The sequence below is a fragment of the Macaca mulatta genome, chromosome 4 (genome assembly GCF_049350105.2).
Source record: "Macaca mulatta isolate MMU2019108-1 chromosome 4, T2T-MMU8v2.0, whole genome shotgun sequence".
In the NCBI taxonomy this organism is placed as follows: domain Eukaryota; kingdom Metazoa; phylum Chordata; class Mammalia; order Primates; family Cercopithecidae; genus Macaca; species Macaca mulatta.
The window spans coordinates 109,857,887-109,874,756 of NC_133409.1; the positions used below are offsets into that span (position 1 = coordinate 109,857,887).

The 16,870-nt window shown below is 36.8% G+C and overlaps 1 protein-coding gene and 1 non-coding gene across 14 annotated transcripts in view; both read right to left on the reverse strand.

Moving 5' to 3' along the window:
* MYO6 (myosin VI) overlaps positions 1-16,870 on the reverse strand; it is a 162,122-nt gene that overhangs the window by 33,729 nt on the left and 111,523 nt on the right. For all 13 annotated transcript variants that reach the window (XM_015136778.3, XM_015136777.3, XM_077998908.1 and 10 more), the window contains 7 exon segments: positions 16,653-16,744; positions 14,523-14,595; positions 12,894-13,021; positions 9,047-9,142; positions 8,560-8,733; positions 5,261-5,299; positions 2,612-2,705 (listed from right to left, as the gene is read on the reverse strand). In XM_015136778.3, the coding sequence (XP_014992264.2) occupies positions 2,612-2,705; positions 5,261-5,299; positions 8,560-8,733; positions 9,047-9,142; positions 12,894-13,021; positions 14,523-14,595; positions 16,653-16,744 (696 nt within the window).
* LOC114677911 (small nucleolar RNA U13) lies at positions 9,595-9,697 on the reverse strand. Its single transcript, XR_003729337.2, has one exon. It is a non-coding gene; the product is annotated as a small nucleolar RNA U13 (small nucleolar RNA).

Consider the following 16,870-nt stretch of genomic DNA (forward strand, 5'->3'; position numbering starts at 1 on the left):
AAATGAAGCTAGGGACACAAGGGCCAGGCTCTATCGGACGTCTTCACCCTAATACTAATCTGAAGCCATCAGAGCATTTTAAGCAATAAAAGGACATGATGATTAGAGATGAGTTGTGGAGTGATAATTCTGGATGTGTGTGAAAAACAGAATGAAGAGACAGGAGAATACTTAGGAAGCTACAGCAAAAATCCAGGTAAGAGATGGTGACAGCTTGGATTAGAGACTATCAGGACTCACTGTTTAGGAGGTTACATCAGCATGATTGGGGAGCCTACCTAGGGGAATATACATCTGTGCTGTTCAACTTGGCAGTCACTAGCCACATGACTACTTAAATTTAAATCTTTTAAAATCAAAATTAAGGCCAGGCATGGTGGCTCACACCTATAATCCCATCGCTTTGGGAGGCTGAGGGAGGAAGATCACTTGAGCCCAGGAGCTTGAAACCAGCCTAGGCAACATAGTGAGATCCTGTCCCTAAAAAAAAAAATTTTTTTAATTAGCTGGACATGGTGGCACAATGCCTCTAGTTCCAGCTACTTGAGAGGCTGAAGCAGGAAGATCACTTGAGCCCAGGAGGTTGAGGCTGCAGTGAGCCATAATTGTGTCACTGCACTCCGGCTTGGGTAACAGAGTAAACCCTGCCCCTCCCACCCAAAAAAAAATTAAAATTAAACAAAATTTAAAATTTAGTAACTAACTCATTCCTAGCCACATTTCAAGTACTTAGGAGTCAAATGTGTCTCATGGCTACTAAATTGACAGATATGGAATATTTCCATCATTATGTAAAGGTCTTCTGGACAGTACTGACATAGAATGAGAAGAAAAACAGGTCTAACTTAAATCCTAAAAGATGATAACAAATATCCAGGTAGAAGAAAATGGGCCTGCAGGGGAATCAAGAATGGTCAGAGAATTCAAAAGAAAAGCATGGGCATAGGCCATGTCAGGAACCAAGAAAGAGTCAAATGTGGCTATGAAGTCCACTAAAATAAGGACTGCAAAAGGGACATTTGCTTCAGAACAAGGCAATCACTGGTGACCTCATCAAGGTGGGAGCTAAATTATCCTGGGGTTAAAGAGTAAGTGGAACGCATGAAGCTGAAAAAGCAAGAATAACCTATTCTTGGAGAGAAAAGAAAAACAGTAAGGAGGAGGAGGTAGCTGTAAGGGAATGTGGCTCAGAGATGAGATTTCAGCATGTTTAAATGGTAATGGGAAAGATCCATCTGAAAGGGAATAGTATGACAAACATAAACAATGCTGAAGATTCATGAAAAAGTAGGAAGAGATGGCTTTCAAGGAACTATAAGCCTCAACCAGGAAGAGAGGCAACCCCTACTTTCTTAACAGGAGGGACGGTAAAGTGGTAGGCAGAAGTGCTTGGTGGCAGACAAGAGAAGCTTTAGGATATTTAGTGAAGGAGGTAAGCCCATCTGCTAGCAGACGCGCAGAGATCTGAGGAAAGCAGGATGGGTCTGACTAATCTCTGATGAGAAACAGAACATGCTGACCAGGAAAACTTGGCAGGACAGGTTTGAGAGCCCTTTAAAGATCAGTGATGATGAGTTTAACTGATGCCATCCTGTCTTGTCTATCAACCCTATGCAGGTAAGAAGAAAAAACAGAATTAGATTCATCAATAGCTATGGTTTTGTGAGAAAGGTCAAGGGTAGATCCAGATTTGTGAGGCGGGGGCTGAAGCTTATACAGCTGGGGAGAGGCCTTTAGGGAAGCAGAAAATTACATGCAGGGCTTTGGAAGGGGTTTATTTAAATGAAGGACCCTGAAGCTTAAGTAATCTTAGCTTCATAGTAAATCTACCTCTCAAAGCAGCAAAATAAGGAGTCAGAGAAGAAGAAAGTGTAAGAAGTATCAGGAAGCTGAGCTGGACCAAAAGGTAAAGAAGAAAGAAGGCTGATACCTTGGGAAAAATTAGGGGTAGTGTTGGTGAGGAGGGAGGATGGGCATGACATAAAACAAACAGGGCAAGCCTGGTGCCTGAGCAAGGTCAGACACGGCAGGGTAAGGGGTAGGAAGTGATAGTTTAAGCAAAGGCATGAAGTGTCACAGACACAGAGGGAATTGTGTTTTCTTTTTTTTTTTTTTTTAAGTAAGTGGTGGACTGGGAAGAAAGGACAACAAAACCTACCTTCTGACCGTCATGTGTGGAATGAGAAATGAACTACTGCTGGATTGAGAAAGCTGCCTACTTAAGGAAGATCCAGTTTTGCTGTTAGAGAGTTTTCATAAATGTTTAATGTGAAATTGTTTATTTCACAATATACAATATCTCAATATTGCTCAAATAATTTGCCATCCATGCTTTTCTTTTCTTTTCTAAAACAGATCTTGCTATGTTGCCCAGGCTGGCCTTGAACTCAGGCTGAAACAGTCCTCTTGCCTCAGCCACCCAAGTAGCTGGGACTAAAGGTGTAGGCCACCCACATGTGGCTCTATACTTTTCTTATAATTAAAGAAAACAGATGAAAATTTTATTGCACTGTAAAATAAGATAATGGTGAATCATTTGAAAATATCCAACCTATTAAATTGTATTTGAGCTACAACTACTAACACACAGTGACAGAGATTATGAAAATACCTGAACACTGAAGCTGAGACAGAATTTGAGCACCTTCAAAGTGGTGACTTGTCATCTTTAAGTTAGGTTTGATGCAACGAATGAAGCTCGCTCCCTAGTAAAACAGAGGTACTTTTTGTTACAATACATATAGCATCCTTATTTTTCTGTTTCTATTAATACCTGCAACTTTCAAAGCATAGTAACATTAACATATGAACCTGTAAAAGTAATTACTAAAGAACTCAAGGCTGGGCGCAATGGCTCATGCTTGTAATCCAGCATTTTGGGAGGCTGAGATGAGCAGATCACCTGAGGTCAGGAATTCAAGACCAGCCTGGCCAACATGGTGAAACCCCGTCTCTACTAAAAATACAAAAATTAGCCAGGCGTGGTGGTGGGCGCCCGTAATCCCAGCTACCTGGGAGGCTTAGGTAGGAGAAATGCTTGAACCCGGGAGGTGGAGGTTGCAGTGAGCTGACATCACACCACTGCACTTTAGCCTGGGTGACAGAGTGAGACTCCATCTCAAAAATACATATATAATAACTCAAAATTTTATAAGCATACTTTTTCTGATTTAAAGTTTACAATGACTTTTTGCATTATTAATGTTACAAAAATGTTACATTTTAGATTTGAATGTCAAAAACTGTAAAATGAAAAGTCTTTCACTGTAAAGTTTAACACATTTAATTGTTTAACATATTTAAACAATACAACTTGCAGGATGACGTACATGTGATCTTTTCTATATTTAAATGTATTTATGTATGCCATATTTCTATAAGAAAATTTCCCTATGACAAAAGGAGTAAATAAAATTATGCCCCTTAAGATTTAAGCCAATGTGTAAAAGAAAACGAAACAATATTTTCAATCATTCTATTTCAAAAATACACAGTAGGTCTCTAAGTCGCACTGTTGTACATTTTAACATTTTGTTAAACAATATTTTTAAAAGCTTAAAGGCATTCATTTGGAATCAGTATCATATTATGCTAAATGAGGTAAAAAGAATACTGATTAGGTATACAATGAAATGTACTGTTGACTACTGAAATAATTAGACATCCAAATAACTGTTTCTCTTCAAAGTAGCTACCCTGCAAAACGGAAGAACTATTTCAACAATGATGCCCCCTACAAACACATTTATTTATTTATTGTTTTTTTTTATTTTTTTATTTTTATTTTTGAGAGCGAGTCTTGTTCTGTCATCCAGGTTGGAGTGCACTGGCGCGATCTTGGCTCACTGCAACCTCCGCCTCCTGGGTTCAAGTGATTCTTCTGCCTCAGCCTCCTAAGTAGCTAGGATTACAAGTGTGCCCCACCATGCCCAGCTAATTTTTGTATTTTTTAGCAGAGACGAGGTTTCACCATAATGGCCAGGCTGGTCTCAAACTCCTGACCTCAAGTGATCCACCCGCCTCAGACTTCCCAAAGTGCTGGGGATTATAAATGTAAGCCATGGCACCCAGCCCACAAACACTTTTAGAACACGTTTTAGAAATCCTTTTTTTCTATAAATCACAAAGTAATCTCATAATTTTAGAGCAGCACCCTATCTAAGAAATAAAAATAAAATACTCTCTTCATCAGTCTTGGATTTTAAAGATACATGGCCTTAAGAGATAGATATTTGCAGCCAAAGAGGATATTAAAAAGATTTTTAATGGTTCCAAAAATAAATCTGACAGTAAGTTAAGCAACAATAATACTGATATAATAAATGGCTATTCAAAACGACTATTTGAAAAAGCATATGCAAGTTCTAACCAGGTGCCGTGGCTCATGCCTGAAATGCCAGCACTTTGGGAGGTCAAGTCAGGCAGATCACTTGAGTCCAGGGGTTCAAGACCAGCCTGGCAAACATAGCGAAACCTCATATCTACAAAAAATACAAAAATGAGCCAGGACCGGTGGTATATGTCCATAGTCCCAGCTACTTGGGAGGCTGAGGTGGGAGGACCACTTGAACCTGAGAGGTGGAGGCTGCAGTGAGTTGTGATTACACCACTGCACTCCAGCCTGGGCGAGAGAATTGAGACTTTGTCTCAAACACAAAAACAAAATTTCAAGTTCTGTGGATTTCTGTAAAAAATAAGTCTTACTTTAGAATTATGCTGCATTTATATAAACCACATATGAAATTTCTGTCTATGATGTTTTTCTCATTTTAGAAAATGGGGTGAATTACTAAAATGTATAGTTAAAAAACAGGCTTCTAATAAATTTTGCCTCTATAGCGGGGCGCAAAAATATTTTGTCCATTTTTTCCACATCAACATTGCCATGTCTGGAGAATGTTACTGTAAGAGTAATAAAATGAGATTGAATTTCATGCCTAATCTTTAATTCTAAAAAAAAAATTCTTCTCCACAATTACTACTTATTTTCACCTTCCTGAAACTGTAAGATAATCTTAATTTTCAAACAGTCAAGAATTCCATATATTTATAAAATAATCTGATTTCACATATATGACATTTCTTCAGAAAAACCTAATCAAAACAATAACCATTTTTAAAACTAATTTTTTAAAATAAGGTAATAAAGTTTAAAACGTATTTTTAATTAGTACAGGGTTACTATGCCTACTTGCATAATTACTATTAATAGTTTTAGATGACCAATAAAAAAAAAACCTGTTTTTTTAACCGTACTCACAGTACTTCGAAGTTTATCCAGAAGCAAATTTAACTGTGTCTGTGAAAGAAAGGAAATCAGTTTATTATTTCAAAAAGCCAAAGTACACAGTGTCACGAGTTAGTATTAGCTTTCCAGTATTGGGATAAAATAACATGCAATAACATCCAAAATCAACACATTTCAGTTTAACAACCACCTGGTACACAAATTCTTTAACAGACAGTATCATGCAAAATGACTAATGTAAAGCAAGGACAATAACTTATACAGAAGTTGTATAATTAAAAGACTGAAAATTAGCAATATTTAAAAACATACACTCATATTTGCAGATGGGATGAATGAGGAAAAAATGTACAGGCAATGAAGGAAGTAAATGAAAATACTGAGGATGCATTTAATAAGAGATCAATAGCACAGTATTTGAATGTGGCAAACTGAAGTTTGTGTCACACACATTAAGAATGAAGACATGTTTAAAATATACACTAAAAGTATATATTAGGATTGTTTTATGGAACACTTAGCGTAAACAAAATTGTCCTGCCTAGCTACAGATATCCTTTTTAATGTTTTAAAACATTTTACATTTCAGTTATTTTTAAACGCTTGGACAATTTTCTCAAAAAAAATTGACAATGAACATTACAAGTTACTACGCTTTCTTGTTTTTATAACATCGATTATAATGTGGTATGGTGCAGTGTATTAAAATCATTTATTTGCCTTACTACTCTGCAAAATAAGTTAATAATGTAAAATTTTTCTATCTGGATTTTATACTGAGATATTTATTATACTACTTACAAAAGACAAACTAATATGTTATTTTTTAAACTAATATATTATATTCATCATAGCTATAATTAATAGTAAGTATAGTTTACCGAATGTCATCTATAAGTCAGGTACCGCTCAAAGCTTTTCACAGGCGTTACTATGTTTAATCTACTTAAGGATAGAACACGACAATCCTAATTAAGGATCTCATTTTACAGGTGAAAACATCGAGATTCAAGGAAATAAATAACTTGCCTGAGATTACGGAGCTAATAATGGCAAACATGATTCCAACATCGGCCTGACACCAAATTTCATTCTCCTATGAGTGATACTATTACAGTATACATCACATATACTGAGAGGCTTAAGTTATTAAAATGGAATGGATTTGTCATTGAATTACAGTAATACAGTTGTATCTCACTTATCTGGTTGACAGAGTTTTGACAACCTTAATCAATCTGAACCACCATGCCTGAGAAGTATTAAAGTGACTAATTTGTAAAGAAAGCAACTGTCACAAAGTCCAGACTCCTTCATCCACAGACTAAGCACAGTATTCTCCCAAAAAAAAAAAAAAAAAAAAAAAGGAGATAAAATCAGCATCAAAATAAACTTTAGCAGCTGAGAAGAGAGAGAAGAACGTCAACTATCAAAGAACAGTCAAGGACCATAAGGCTTAAGAGTAAAAAGCCTCAGGCAACTCATGCTTTATTTGTATTTTATTTTTATTAGAAAACATACCAATATTCGTATAATAGAATTGTTTCCATAAAAAAGGATGACTTTTTCTAAAACACTGACAGTAAAGCGTTTATGTTTCAATAACCTGAAAAAGGCACTTCCCAGTAGAAAATTTCCAGTTTCCAGTGATGCTAGATAACTGAAGTACTGCTGTAAACGATAGCCTGTTTTGTGTTTATTGCCTTATATACTTTGATTTTAATTTAATGAGCTATTCTACTATATTTAAAATTAAGAATCTATTACTATTTTATTTCAAGGTATCTCCGAGGAAAATGTGAAATATTTTATTATTAGTATTCAGCTATAACTTTCAGAGGCTTAATGTAAAAAAAGTGTATTAAATATAAGCAATTATAAGAAGTTTCAAGGCTCAACCTAAAAGATTATGTAATACAAAGAAAAACTGTAAGAATTTATTTATATTGTCTAAAATTTTCAAGTATGTTCTTATCAGCAATACTACAATAATACTAGAGTAGGAAAATAGTGAGTGACATCCGTTTCTTATAGGCAAATATACTATTTTTAAACCAACCTATCAAATGTCGATTCAGAAACAGAATATTCAAATAAGAAAAAAAGATTGTTCATTGAGAGAATCAGGAACTCGTAATTAATGAATATAACTTATAACAAAATTCAAGGCTTTTTATTCAGTTACCTAAAAATGTATTATGAGGTTTTCCCTATATTCATGTTTAAGCTTTAAAAGAAAACCTAGCTCTTATAAAGATTTTATCAATTTAGTTATTTAGAGTCCATTTCAACCCAAAACAAATTTGGGGAGGCTTATACTATCAGCACCATAACATTCTGACACTTAAATCTTTTTCCTAATTACATTATTTTAAATATTTAAAGTACATATAGTGAAAAGCAAATGTAGAGTTTTATTATAAATATAACAATAATACTTTGTGGATATATATAATAAATTAATTCTCATATATATTTTTGTTCTACATATTAGTCATTCATTAAACTCATAACATCACACATTTTCACATTAATTTTTCTACACTAAATACTCAACAACTAGAACCAATTAGTAGTGTTTCTAAGACAAATCCTGTGCTATTCCTTGTCAGATCTTAAAGAATAAATTCCTGATCCAAAATTAATAAAACAAATGAAATATTCTTCCATGTTAAATAAGCAATTAGAAGAGTTTGCCACACCTAAGTGCTTATCTTTAACAGAAATTATTAAAAGCTTTAATCAAATTTTAGTGTAATATGCACACCCAAAATGCCACTGTGAGAGAAACACATTGAAAATGAATTACAAACTGAATCATTAACTTGAGATGGGCTCTTTTTAACATGGCAGCCACTTTATAAATAGGAGTCCATGAAGGCGATCATTTACCTGAAGCCCCTGGCTGTGCCTGCTTTCCTCTCTCAACTCAACTAGTCCTCTCTAGCCATCCCGAGCTGGACTACTCCAGCTAAAACAAAACTGCTGAATGAGGAAGGAAACAGAAAACACATGGGAAAGAGAAGGTTTGAAGGTCAACCAGACAGTATGCAGAAGCAAGAACATTAGGAGAAGCAATCAGATATGTTAAGAACCAAGAATGAACACATTCAGAAAATTACAAGCATTTCTGTATGTTCAATTGCTAGGCCTACATTATGATATTTTACATACAAATATCAACAATGCAGGGTCTGCTCTTGAACTTCACTGTGAGATTTCTGACAGTGATCTACATTATCCACTTTAAAATATAAAACAATAATTTCATTTTAAATGTAGTAAAAAAAGTAAACAAATAACCTAAATACCTTAAACTTGTTTCCCACGCTGATGAAGCTAAGTTTTCCTGCTTTTTGTTTAGTATCTTTGTTGTTATTTGTGGATGATTCAAATAATTCCCGTATAAACTTATCTCTGGATTCACATATTAAGGATTCAAGAGACATATGTAAAGCATCATTATTTTTCTCCACAAACTGGGTCTGAAAAATAAATCAAACAGGAATGTTTCTGTCCATCTTGTGATAACATCACTTAACATAGCTCTGTCCAAAGGATCTTTCTGTCATGACAGAAATGTTCTATATCTGCACTGTCCAATGCAGTCACCACTAGTCAGTGTGGATGCTGGGCACCTGAAGTGTGGCTAGTGTACTGAGGAACTGAATTTGTAATTTTACTTAAATAACCACATGTGAAAAAATAAATAATCAACCACATGTGACTAGAATCTATCATACTGTACAGTGCAGCTTCAACATGAAATGGTTTTCTCCCTGTAAAAGTTATACTCACTGTTTCATAGCACACTGCCCCCGCAAAATGCCTGATAATGAAGCCTTCATCATCTCTGATGTTCCTATGAACTGCCAGCTTAGATTTTCTGGGAATCTGAAAAACAATACATATGTGAGTTACTAAATGATCAAAAATATATTACATAATCATTCTTTAGAAAACAACTGAGATGTAAAACACTTGAAATTATACATGAAATTTTCATACTTTTCACAATTATACTGCTTTTATGCATTGAGTATGCCTTAAAGTATCAATAAAATCTAGCAAATATTTGGTATAATCTCTTAGGAAAGAAAATAGGAGTAAGACACACACACACACACTCACACACAGAGACAGAGACAGAGAGAGAGAGAGACCCCCCCCCAAGAAAAACACACAATTTAAAAGTACATGGTTATAATAAAAAAAATTTTTTTAAAGCACATGCAAAACACAGTTGGCATTTTACAAAGTTAACCACCTATTTCTAAAGCAGTGGTTCTCAACCTTGGTGCTCTATTAGAATTACCTGGAGAACTTTGAAAAATCTATCTCTTTCACATCAGATGAGTAACGTGCCAACACATTAACAAGGCTGAGGGAGGAACATCTCACACATGAGCATGAAAATCCAATCAACAGGCTTATGAACTACGAAAGGATCAACCTGGAGAACTTTTAAACATCCCAAAGCCCATACCATTTATATCAAATGATTTCCATGTGCAGCTAGTCAAAGAAACACCTGACATCAGCACAGGGACTCTCCTACTGTTCCAAATAATATAGCCTAACATATTTACACAAGGAGCCTGAATCTGTTTCAAGAAAACTAAATCAGTTTAGGGTTGTGCCAGTGAATCATAATAGCTCATATTTATATCATAAAGTTTCTAAAATGTTTTCACTTACAAGATCACATCTGACCCTTGAAATAACCTAAGGTTAAGAAAAGTGATGTTGGGCTAGGTGCGGTGGCTCACACCTATAATCCTAGCACTTCGAGAGGCTGAGGCAGGTGGAATGCTTGAGCTCAGGAGTTTGAGACCAGTCTGAGCAACATGGCAAAACCCCATCTCTATAAAAAATATGCAAAATTAGCCAGGCGTGGTGGAGCAGGCCTGTAGTCCCAACTACTCGAGAGGCTAAGGTGGGAGGATGGTTTGAGCCCAGGAGGCAGGGGTTACAGTGAGCCAAGAAAGTACCACTGCACTCCATCCAGAGCAACAGAGCCAGACCCTGTCTCAAAAAAAAAAAAACAAAAAAGATATCATTTAAAATTGAGGGTCTACCGCCATACTACCCTGAATGCGCCTGATCTCATCTGATCTCAAAAGCTAAGCAGGGTCAGGCCCAGTTAGTACTGTCCAGGCACGGTGGCTCCCACCTATAATTCCAGCACTTTGGGAGGCTGTAGCAGGTGGGTCACTTGAGCTCAGTTCAAGACTAGCCTGGGCAACATGGCAAAATTCTGTCTCTACAAAAAAAAGAAAAACAAAAATCTAAAAAAATAAAACTGAGAAAACTGACTTGGGAACCTTAGAGGCTTGCTCAAGGTTGAAGAGGCAGCAGAACAGAGAGGCTCTTCCCTGTGGGAGGCAATACACCAGGACAAGTAAAGTGCAGGCTCTGCAGCCAAAGTGCCTAGCCTGACTCCCAACCTACCATTTCTTCACTTGCTATATTAGGCATGTCACTTAACCTCTCCTTGTATGTCTCCTCATCTGTAGCATACACATCTAACAGGATTAAATAATTCAGTAAAAACATTAGAATAGTGCCTGCCACATCTAAGTGTTTGACAAATGATTATTTTCGAAAAATACAACAAAAGGAATAACCTAAATAAAGTAGGATTTACTGCCTTATTCTTGTTCTTGGTTGACAAAAGCAGCCAAGGCCCATTCTTGATGCTTCAGTTTACCGTCCTTTAAGTCACATGCCTCTGAGACCCTCGTGAAAATTCTGTTGACTAGCAATCAGCGCCCCTGGTAAGTCATCTGCTTGTGACTCCAGGTGCCAACTCCTGGTAAAAGTAACCACGCATCCACGGGCTGGTCATACAAAGACCAGTGAGCTATGAATGAATAGGATTGGATACGTATCTTCAATTTTAGCAAAAGTTTTGTTGAGGATACATATTGTTTTATTTCTATCTCCACTGAAGTAACAGAAATAGGTTCCACATTACAAGAAATATTTAGGGATACAGAAGAATTGCAAGTCAATGGGGCAGGTAGTTGTGAGATTTTAGACTCTAGTGAAGGTTAACACAATTATATCAGCTTTTCAGGTAAATTCATTTAACCTATTTACCACTGATTTTGTTAATAATGAATGGAAACAAAACTACCTGTTACCATTCACTTAAGTTTCTGGATTCATCAAAGCAATAATCATTATACTATGTTACAATCTCAAAATAATATACAGTTTGTTTGGGAGGCAATTTTGCCTATTAGTTTCCTAATTCCACTAAGCAACTCTAAACAGTTTTTCTTTCTCACTCTCCTGTTTGTTGTTGTTGTTAATGATGTTATCTATGAGATGACGCAGCACCTATCTTTGTGGTTGAAACTGACATCCATTTGTGTGGCTAGCACATTGTCTGTACTAGCCAAGCTCTTGTGGGTACAAGGATGGAGTTGTGCTTTTATTACCTCAGGTGATGATGACTGAATGAAAAGACAGGCTCAGAAGAGGTGAACACAGGAAACATCTCAATAGCCACACAGTCCACCCCCATGGAGAATGGCTCTACTTTTCATTGCCACAAAGACTCAAGCACAGCTCTAGGACCTAACAGCCGTTCAGAAACCAAGTGTTCTGGGCCAGGCAAAGTGGCTCATGCCTGTAATCCCAGCACTTTGGGAGGTCAAGGTAGGGGGTTCATAAGGTCAAGAGATTGAGATTATCCTGGCCAACATGGTGAAACCCCCGTCTCTACTAAAAATACAAAAATTAGCTGGGCGTGGTGGTGCATGCCTGTAATCCCAGCTATTCAGGAGGCTGAGGTAGGACATCACTTGACCCCAAGAGGCAAAGGTTGCAGTGAGCCAAGATCGCACTATTGCATTCCAGACTGGGTGACAAGAGCGAAACCATCTCAAAAAAAAAGAAAAAAAAAAAAAAAAAAAAAAAAAAAAGAAACCAGGTCTTCTGGCCCTTTTATAGTGCACCTCTCATTTATTTCTACTGCTGTCTGTGTCTGCTCTTCTCTTTACCTAATCTTTCTATTGCTTCAGATTCAATTTCCCTCTCTGAGTATATTTTCCACTCAAAACTCCTTAGGAAAGAGGGTCAAAATGATTGGCTGATCATTATCTAATATGTATTGCCTGCACCAGTCAAGAGTTCTAAGCCACAACCTCAACTGCTGGTCTTACAAATGAGCAGACAGATGGCTGCTTGTGACTCCTGGAAATGTGATATCCACTTAGCTCAGAAGGGAGACCATGAAGACAGCAGGTAATCCTCACTGTACTTTTAATTTTTTGACACAGGATCTTGCTCTTTTGCCCAGGCTGGAGTGCAGTGGCATGCTAACAACTCACTGTAGCCTCGACTTCCAGGCTCAAGCTATCCTCCCACCTCAGCCTCCCTAGTAGCTCAGACTACAGGCACATTGTACATATTAGACAGATGAAATGTACTTTTCATCAGAGAAAAAGTCCCTTGATTACATAAAAATCATATATAAATACCCATCTAAGGAAGATACTGTGCTGGATATAATATAGTTGCTCTACACATGCCATAATTTTTATTCTAATTATTCAAAAATATCTAATAGCTAATGCACCCTTTTAATAATGTCTCATCCCACCATAGAGTCTCAGTTTCAGAATGGCAAACTCACAGTGAGTCGAAAATGATCCTTGTGCTTTTGGTGAACTGCAGATGTAAAGTGTTGATCACTTGGCTGGGGAAGGCGATTTTCCTCATCCAAAATATCCAGTATTCCCACTAATTTGGCTTCAATTAAATCTATTTCAAAAAATGAAACACTCACAATAGTGTAAAAACATAACATTTTAAAGATATGTGAACAATTCACTGATCACAGATTTCAAGGACTGATCAGAAACAAGATAGCATGTGATTCTATACGTGTTCTCTCAAAAGTTACAGAGAGCTGATGGATTTTTATTTCAAATCTGGCCATTTATAAAAAAGTAAGAGTATATAATTATATAGGTTTTAGAAAAACTATTACATAAAGACAGCAAAAGACTATAATAACCATTCCATTTGTAAACCAGGAGAAGAGGCTAAGGAATTTGAAATTCCTCCTTTTCCAAATGATAGCTATATTCAAAGTAAAGTGAAACTACAGAAACTTCTGCATGCATAGCTTTTTAATAATACTTTTAGAAACTGATGTAAATGCTTTCAAACAAAATCTGTAACAACACATTTTTACACTCTTTCCATTCGTTTGAATTTCCTTCCTGTCCAAACTAACTATAAAATGTAAACTGCTTGAATACAGTATGTAACAATTATTGAGTGGAACAAAGCGGTAAGACATAGGAAGAGAAAATTCTAACTACATTAGTGAGAAAATGATGCTTCTTGGGTAACTAGTGGTAGTGCAGGAGGGGCATGCTGAACTAAGCTACGAATGCGAGTATTTTGATAGATGTAGTAGCAGGTGAAAGTGGGCCAAAAGACAAACTGAAGGGAAAGAGTTCCAGCCATATCAAACCACACAGTCAAAGACACAGAGGTTAGAAAGGGTCAGTGTGTTAAGGAAACATGGAGTGGACCAGATGAAATGTGAAAATGCTTTGAAAATTTATACTGATGTAAAGTAATATTATTATTATACTATTTTTTTTTCAAATCTAGCCCATCAGTTACTAACAGGATTGTCAAATTGTGTTTTAAAAACAAGGCTTGCCCAACGGTCTATTTTAGAGATGGGGTGGGGAAGAAACGAAAGACTGAAAACCGGCTGTGGGGCTACAGGGAAAGGTTTCTTTACCACTAAAATGAAAGCAGAGCCTCTATTCTCCTGCTGCACAGTGTTATCTGGCTGTGACACATGAAGTCAACTCACAACCAGTTAGAGGGTGCTGTCAATGCACAGAGTACAGCAGAACCAAGAGAATCACAGAAAAGCAGGGCAGACCCTGACAAACTTGCCTGGAGCCTGGCCTAACTATGGACTTCCTCAGGTGAATAAATCTCTTTGCTGACTAGGCAATTAAGTTTCCCCCTTAACCAATTCACATGCTAACTATTTAAGTAGGAAAACATCCTTCAAAATAAATAGAAGAGATTATAGAAAACTTCCAACAAAGATAACTTTGATGTCTTGGTAGGAAAAAATAACTTCCAAGCAGTAATAGAGAAGTAACCTTCTCTCAAACACCAGTTTCAAGTCATATAACAAGTCATGTCAATTACAAAGCACAGAAAAAGTACTGAACCCATTCACTTTATCTTCCCATATTTTTCAAAGATGGAGTTAAAAAACACATACCTATACAGTCCTGATTATCCACATAATGTACTTCATTAACACCTAAACCTTCTTTTTGATAGAGTTCTTGTTCCTAAAAATGCAATAATCATAATCATAGATATGGAAATACAGAGCAATAGTAAATTTTGTGCTGTTTCTGAACATAACATTTACTAATTAGAATGCAAAGGTTTATACAAACTGGTATAGCCTTAAATGTTTTCCAAAAACATACCAGATTTTGAACATTTGCAGACAGGCACTAAAGGCAAGGAAATAGCAATTAACTGCAAATGGACTCTAGTATCAATACAGTGATATATACGAGGCATACATCACTTGGGGAAAATAAGCGTAATTTGGAAGAACAATATATGGTCAAATTTGAGTCCTCAACCATGTCTTGTGTCTTCTTAAAATTTTTAAAGGGATTTTATCATAGATGGGTAAACTATGCAATGAATTTAAGTAAATATGTTTTAACGTTGTTTCCTGAATGTTTAAATATTTCCTCCCATGAGAGATACTAGAAAAGGTTTCCAACATTCTAGAAGGCACTGTCCACTTTAACACATCTCAATTTGAAATTCACATTTATTTTAAAGGATATTAAAAAGGTGAACATAAATCAAAATACAGTCTCCTTTTTATAATGTTTCTAGATAAAGTTTTTCGGTAGGTTGGTGTAGAAGGGAAGGATTAGCTTACGTTAAATTAGAGGCATGAAGGTAAAACTTCACATAGTAATAGAACTAATGTGACTGGATAAACATTTCCAGAGAAATTACCTTACTGGTAAATACTTGTTTTACCTGTTTGTTTATGCCAGAATTTATTTAACTACAGAATGTAAGTAAAATGTACGAAACTAGAATGTGCTGGGAAGCCCGTAAAAACATAAACATAATAAAAATGTGGGAAAGATAGAAAGGATGGGAATAGGAAATAAAATACTGCACATTCCAGCCCAGATACAGTAGAAGCAGCTGACAGTCCACAAGGTGGCGTGACAAGGAAAGTACTGCCCAGAGGCACTCCAGGACAATCGACGCATCAAATCTGCTGACTTGGTGGCTTTGCTGCCAGACAGAGAAAGGTGAGCAGGCAGCAGAGTAGGCAGAAGCAGAGAGACCTGAAGAAGGGGAGGTACAGTAGGGCATGGTGACTCACGCCTTTAATCCCAACACTTTGAGAGGCTGAGGCAGGCAGCTCACCTGAGGTCAGGAGTTCAAGGCCAGCCTGGCCAACATGGTGAAACACCATCTCTACTAAAAATATAAAAATTAGCTGGCCATGGTGGCACGTGCCTGTAGTCCCAGCTACTCAGGAGACTGAGGGAGGAGAATCACCTGAACCCAAGAGGCAGAGGTTGCAGTGAGCCCAGATCGCACCACTGCACTTCAGCCTGGGCAAGACTTCATCTAAAAAACAAACAAACAAACAAACAAAAAACAGAATGAGAGATGCCAAAGGCAGGGATGAGGGTAGAAAGTTGTTTGGTGTGGTAGAAGTAGAGACAACAGACCAGGCGCGGTGGCTCACACCTGTAAGCCCAGCATTTGGGAGGCTGAGGCAGGCAGATTACTTGAGACCAGGAGTTCGAGAATAGCCTGGCCAAAATTGTGAAACCCCATCTCTACTAAAAATACAAAAATCTGTTGGGTGTGGTAGCCCGCGCCTGTGGTCCCAGCTACTGGAGAGGCTGAGGCAGGAGAATCGCTTGAACCCGGGAGACGGAGGCTGCAGTGAGCCAAGATCACACCACTGCACTCCAGCCTGAGCAACAGAGCGAGACTGTTTCAAAATAAAAATAAAAATAAAAATAAATTTAAAAATAAATTTTAAAAAAAAGTAGAGACAACAAAATCATAAAAAGAAACAGAGCTTCAAGTCCATTAAAAGTCACTAATAAAAATAGATGTTCACTTCTGAGGAAGCCCCCATTAAGAGTTTTTATCAGGTCCCTAAACTTCAGCTGAACCATTAACACTTTTGATGTGCTTGAGCCCTGGGGCCTCTGCCGGGCTTCAGTCACCTTCCATTATACAACATCCATCCCCACCAATCAGGGTAACTGCAGCATATCTCTTCCTTGAAATTTAAAACAGCTTTATGCAGATCTTAAATTTAAGTTATAAGGGCAATTACCTCCTTCAGAATCCTTTCATTAAAAAATTGTTGAAGTTTTTCATTGCAATAGTTGATGCAAAATTGTTCATAACTGTTATGCTCAAAGTACTCTGAAAATACAAAACCAGAACCAAGAGTCATTATGAGATCAACTTCATATAAATTTATCATAGAATAAAATGTAATTGTAATAATGGCCTAATTTAAAATTAGGTTAAAAAAATATATATACACAT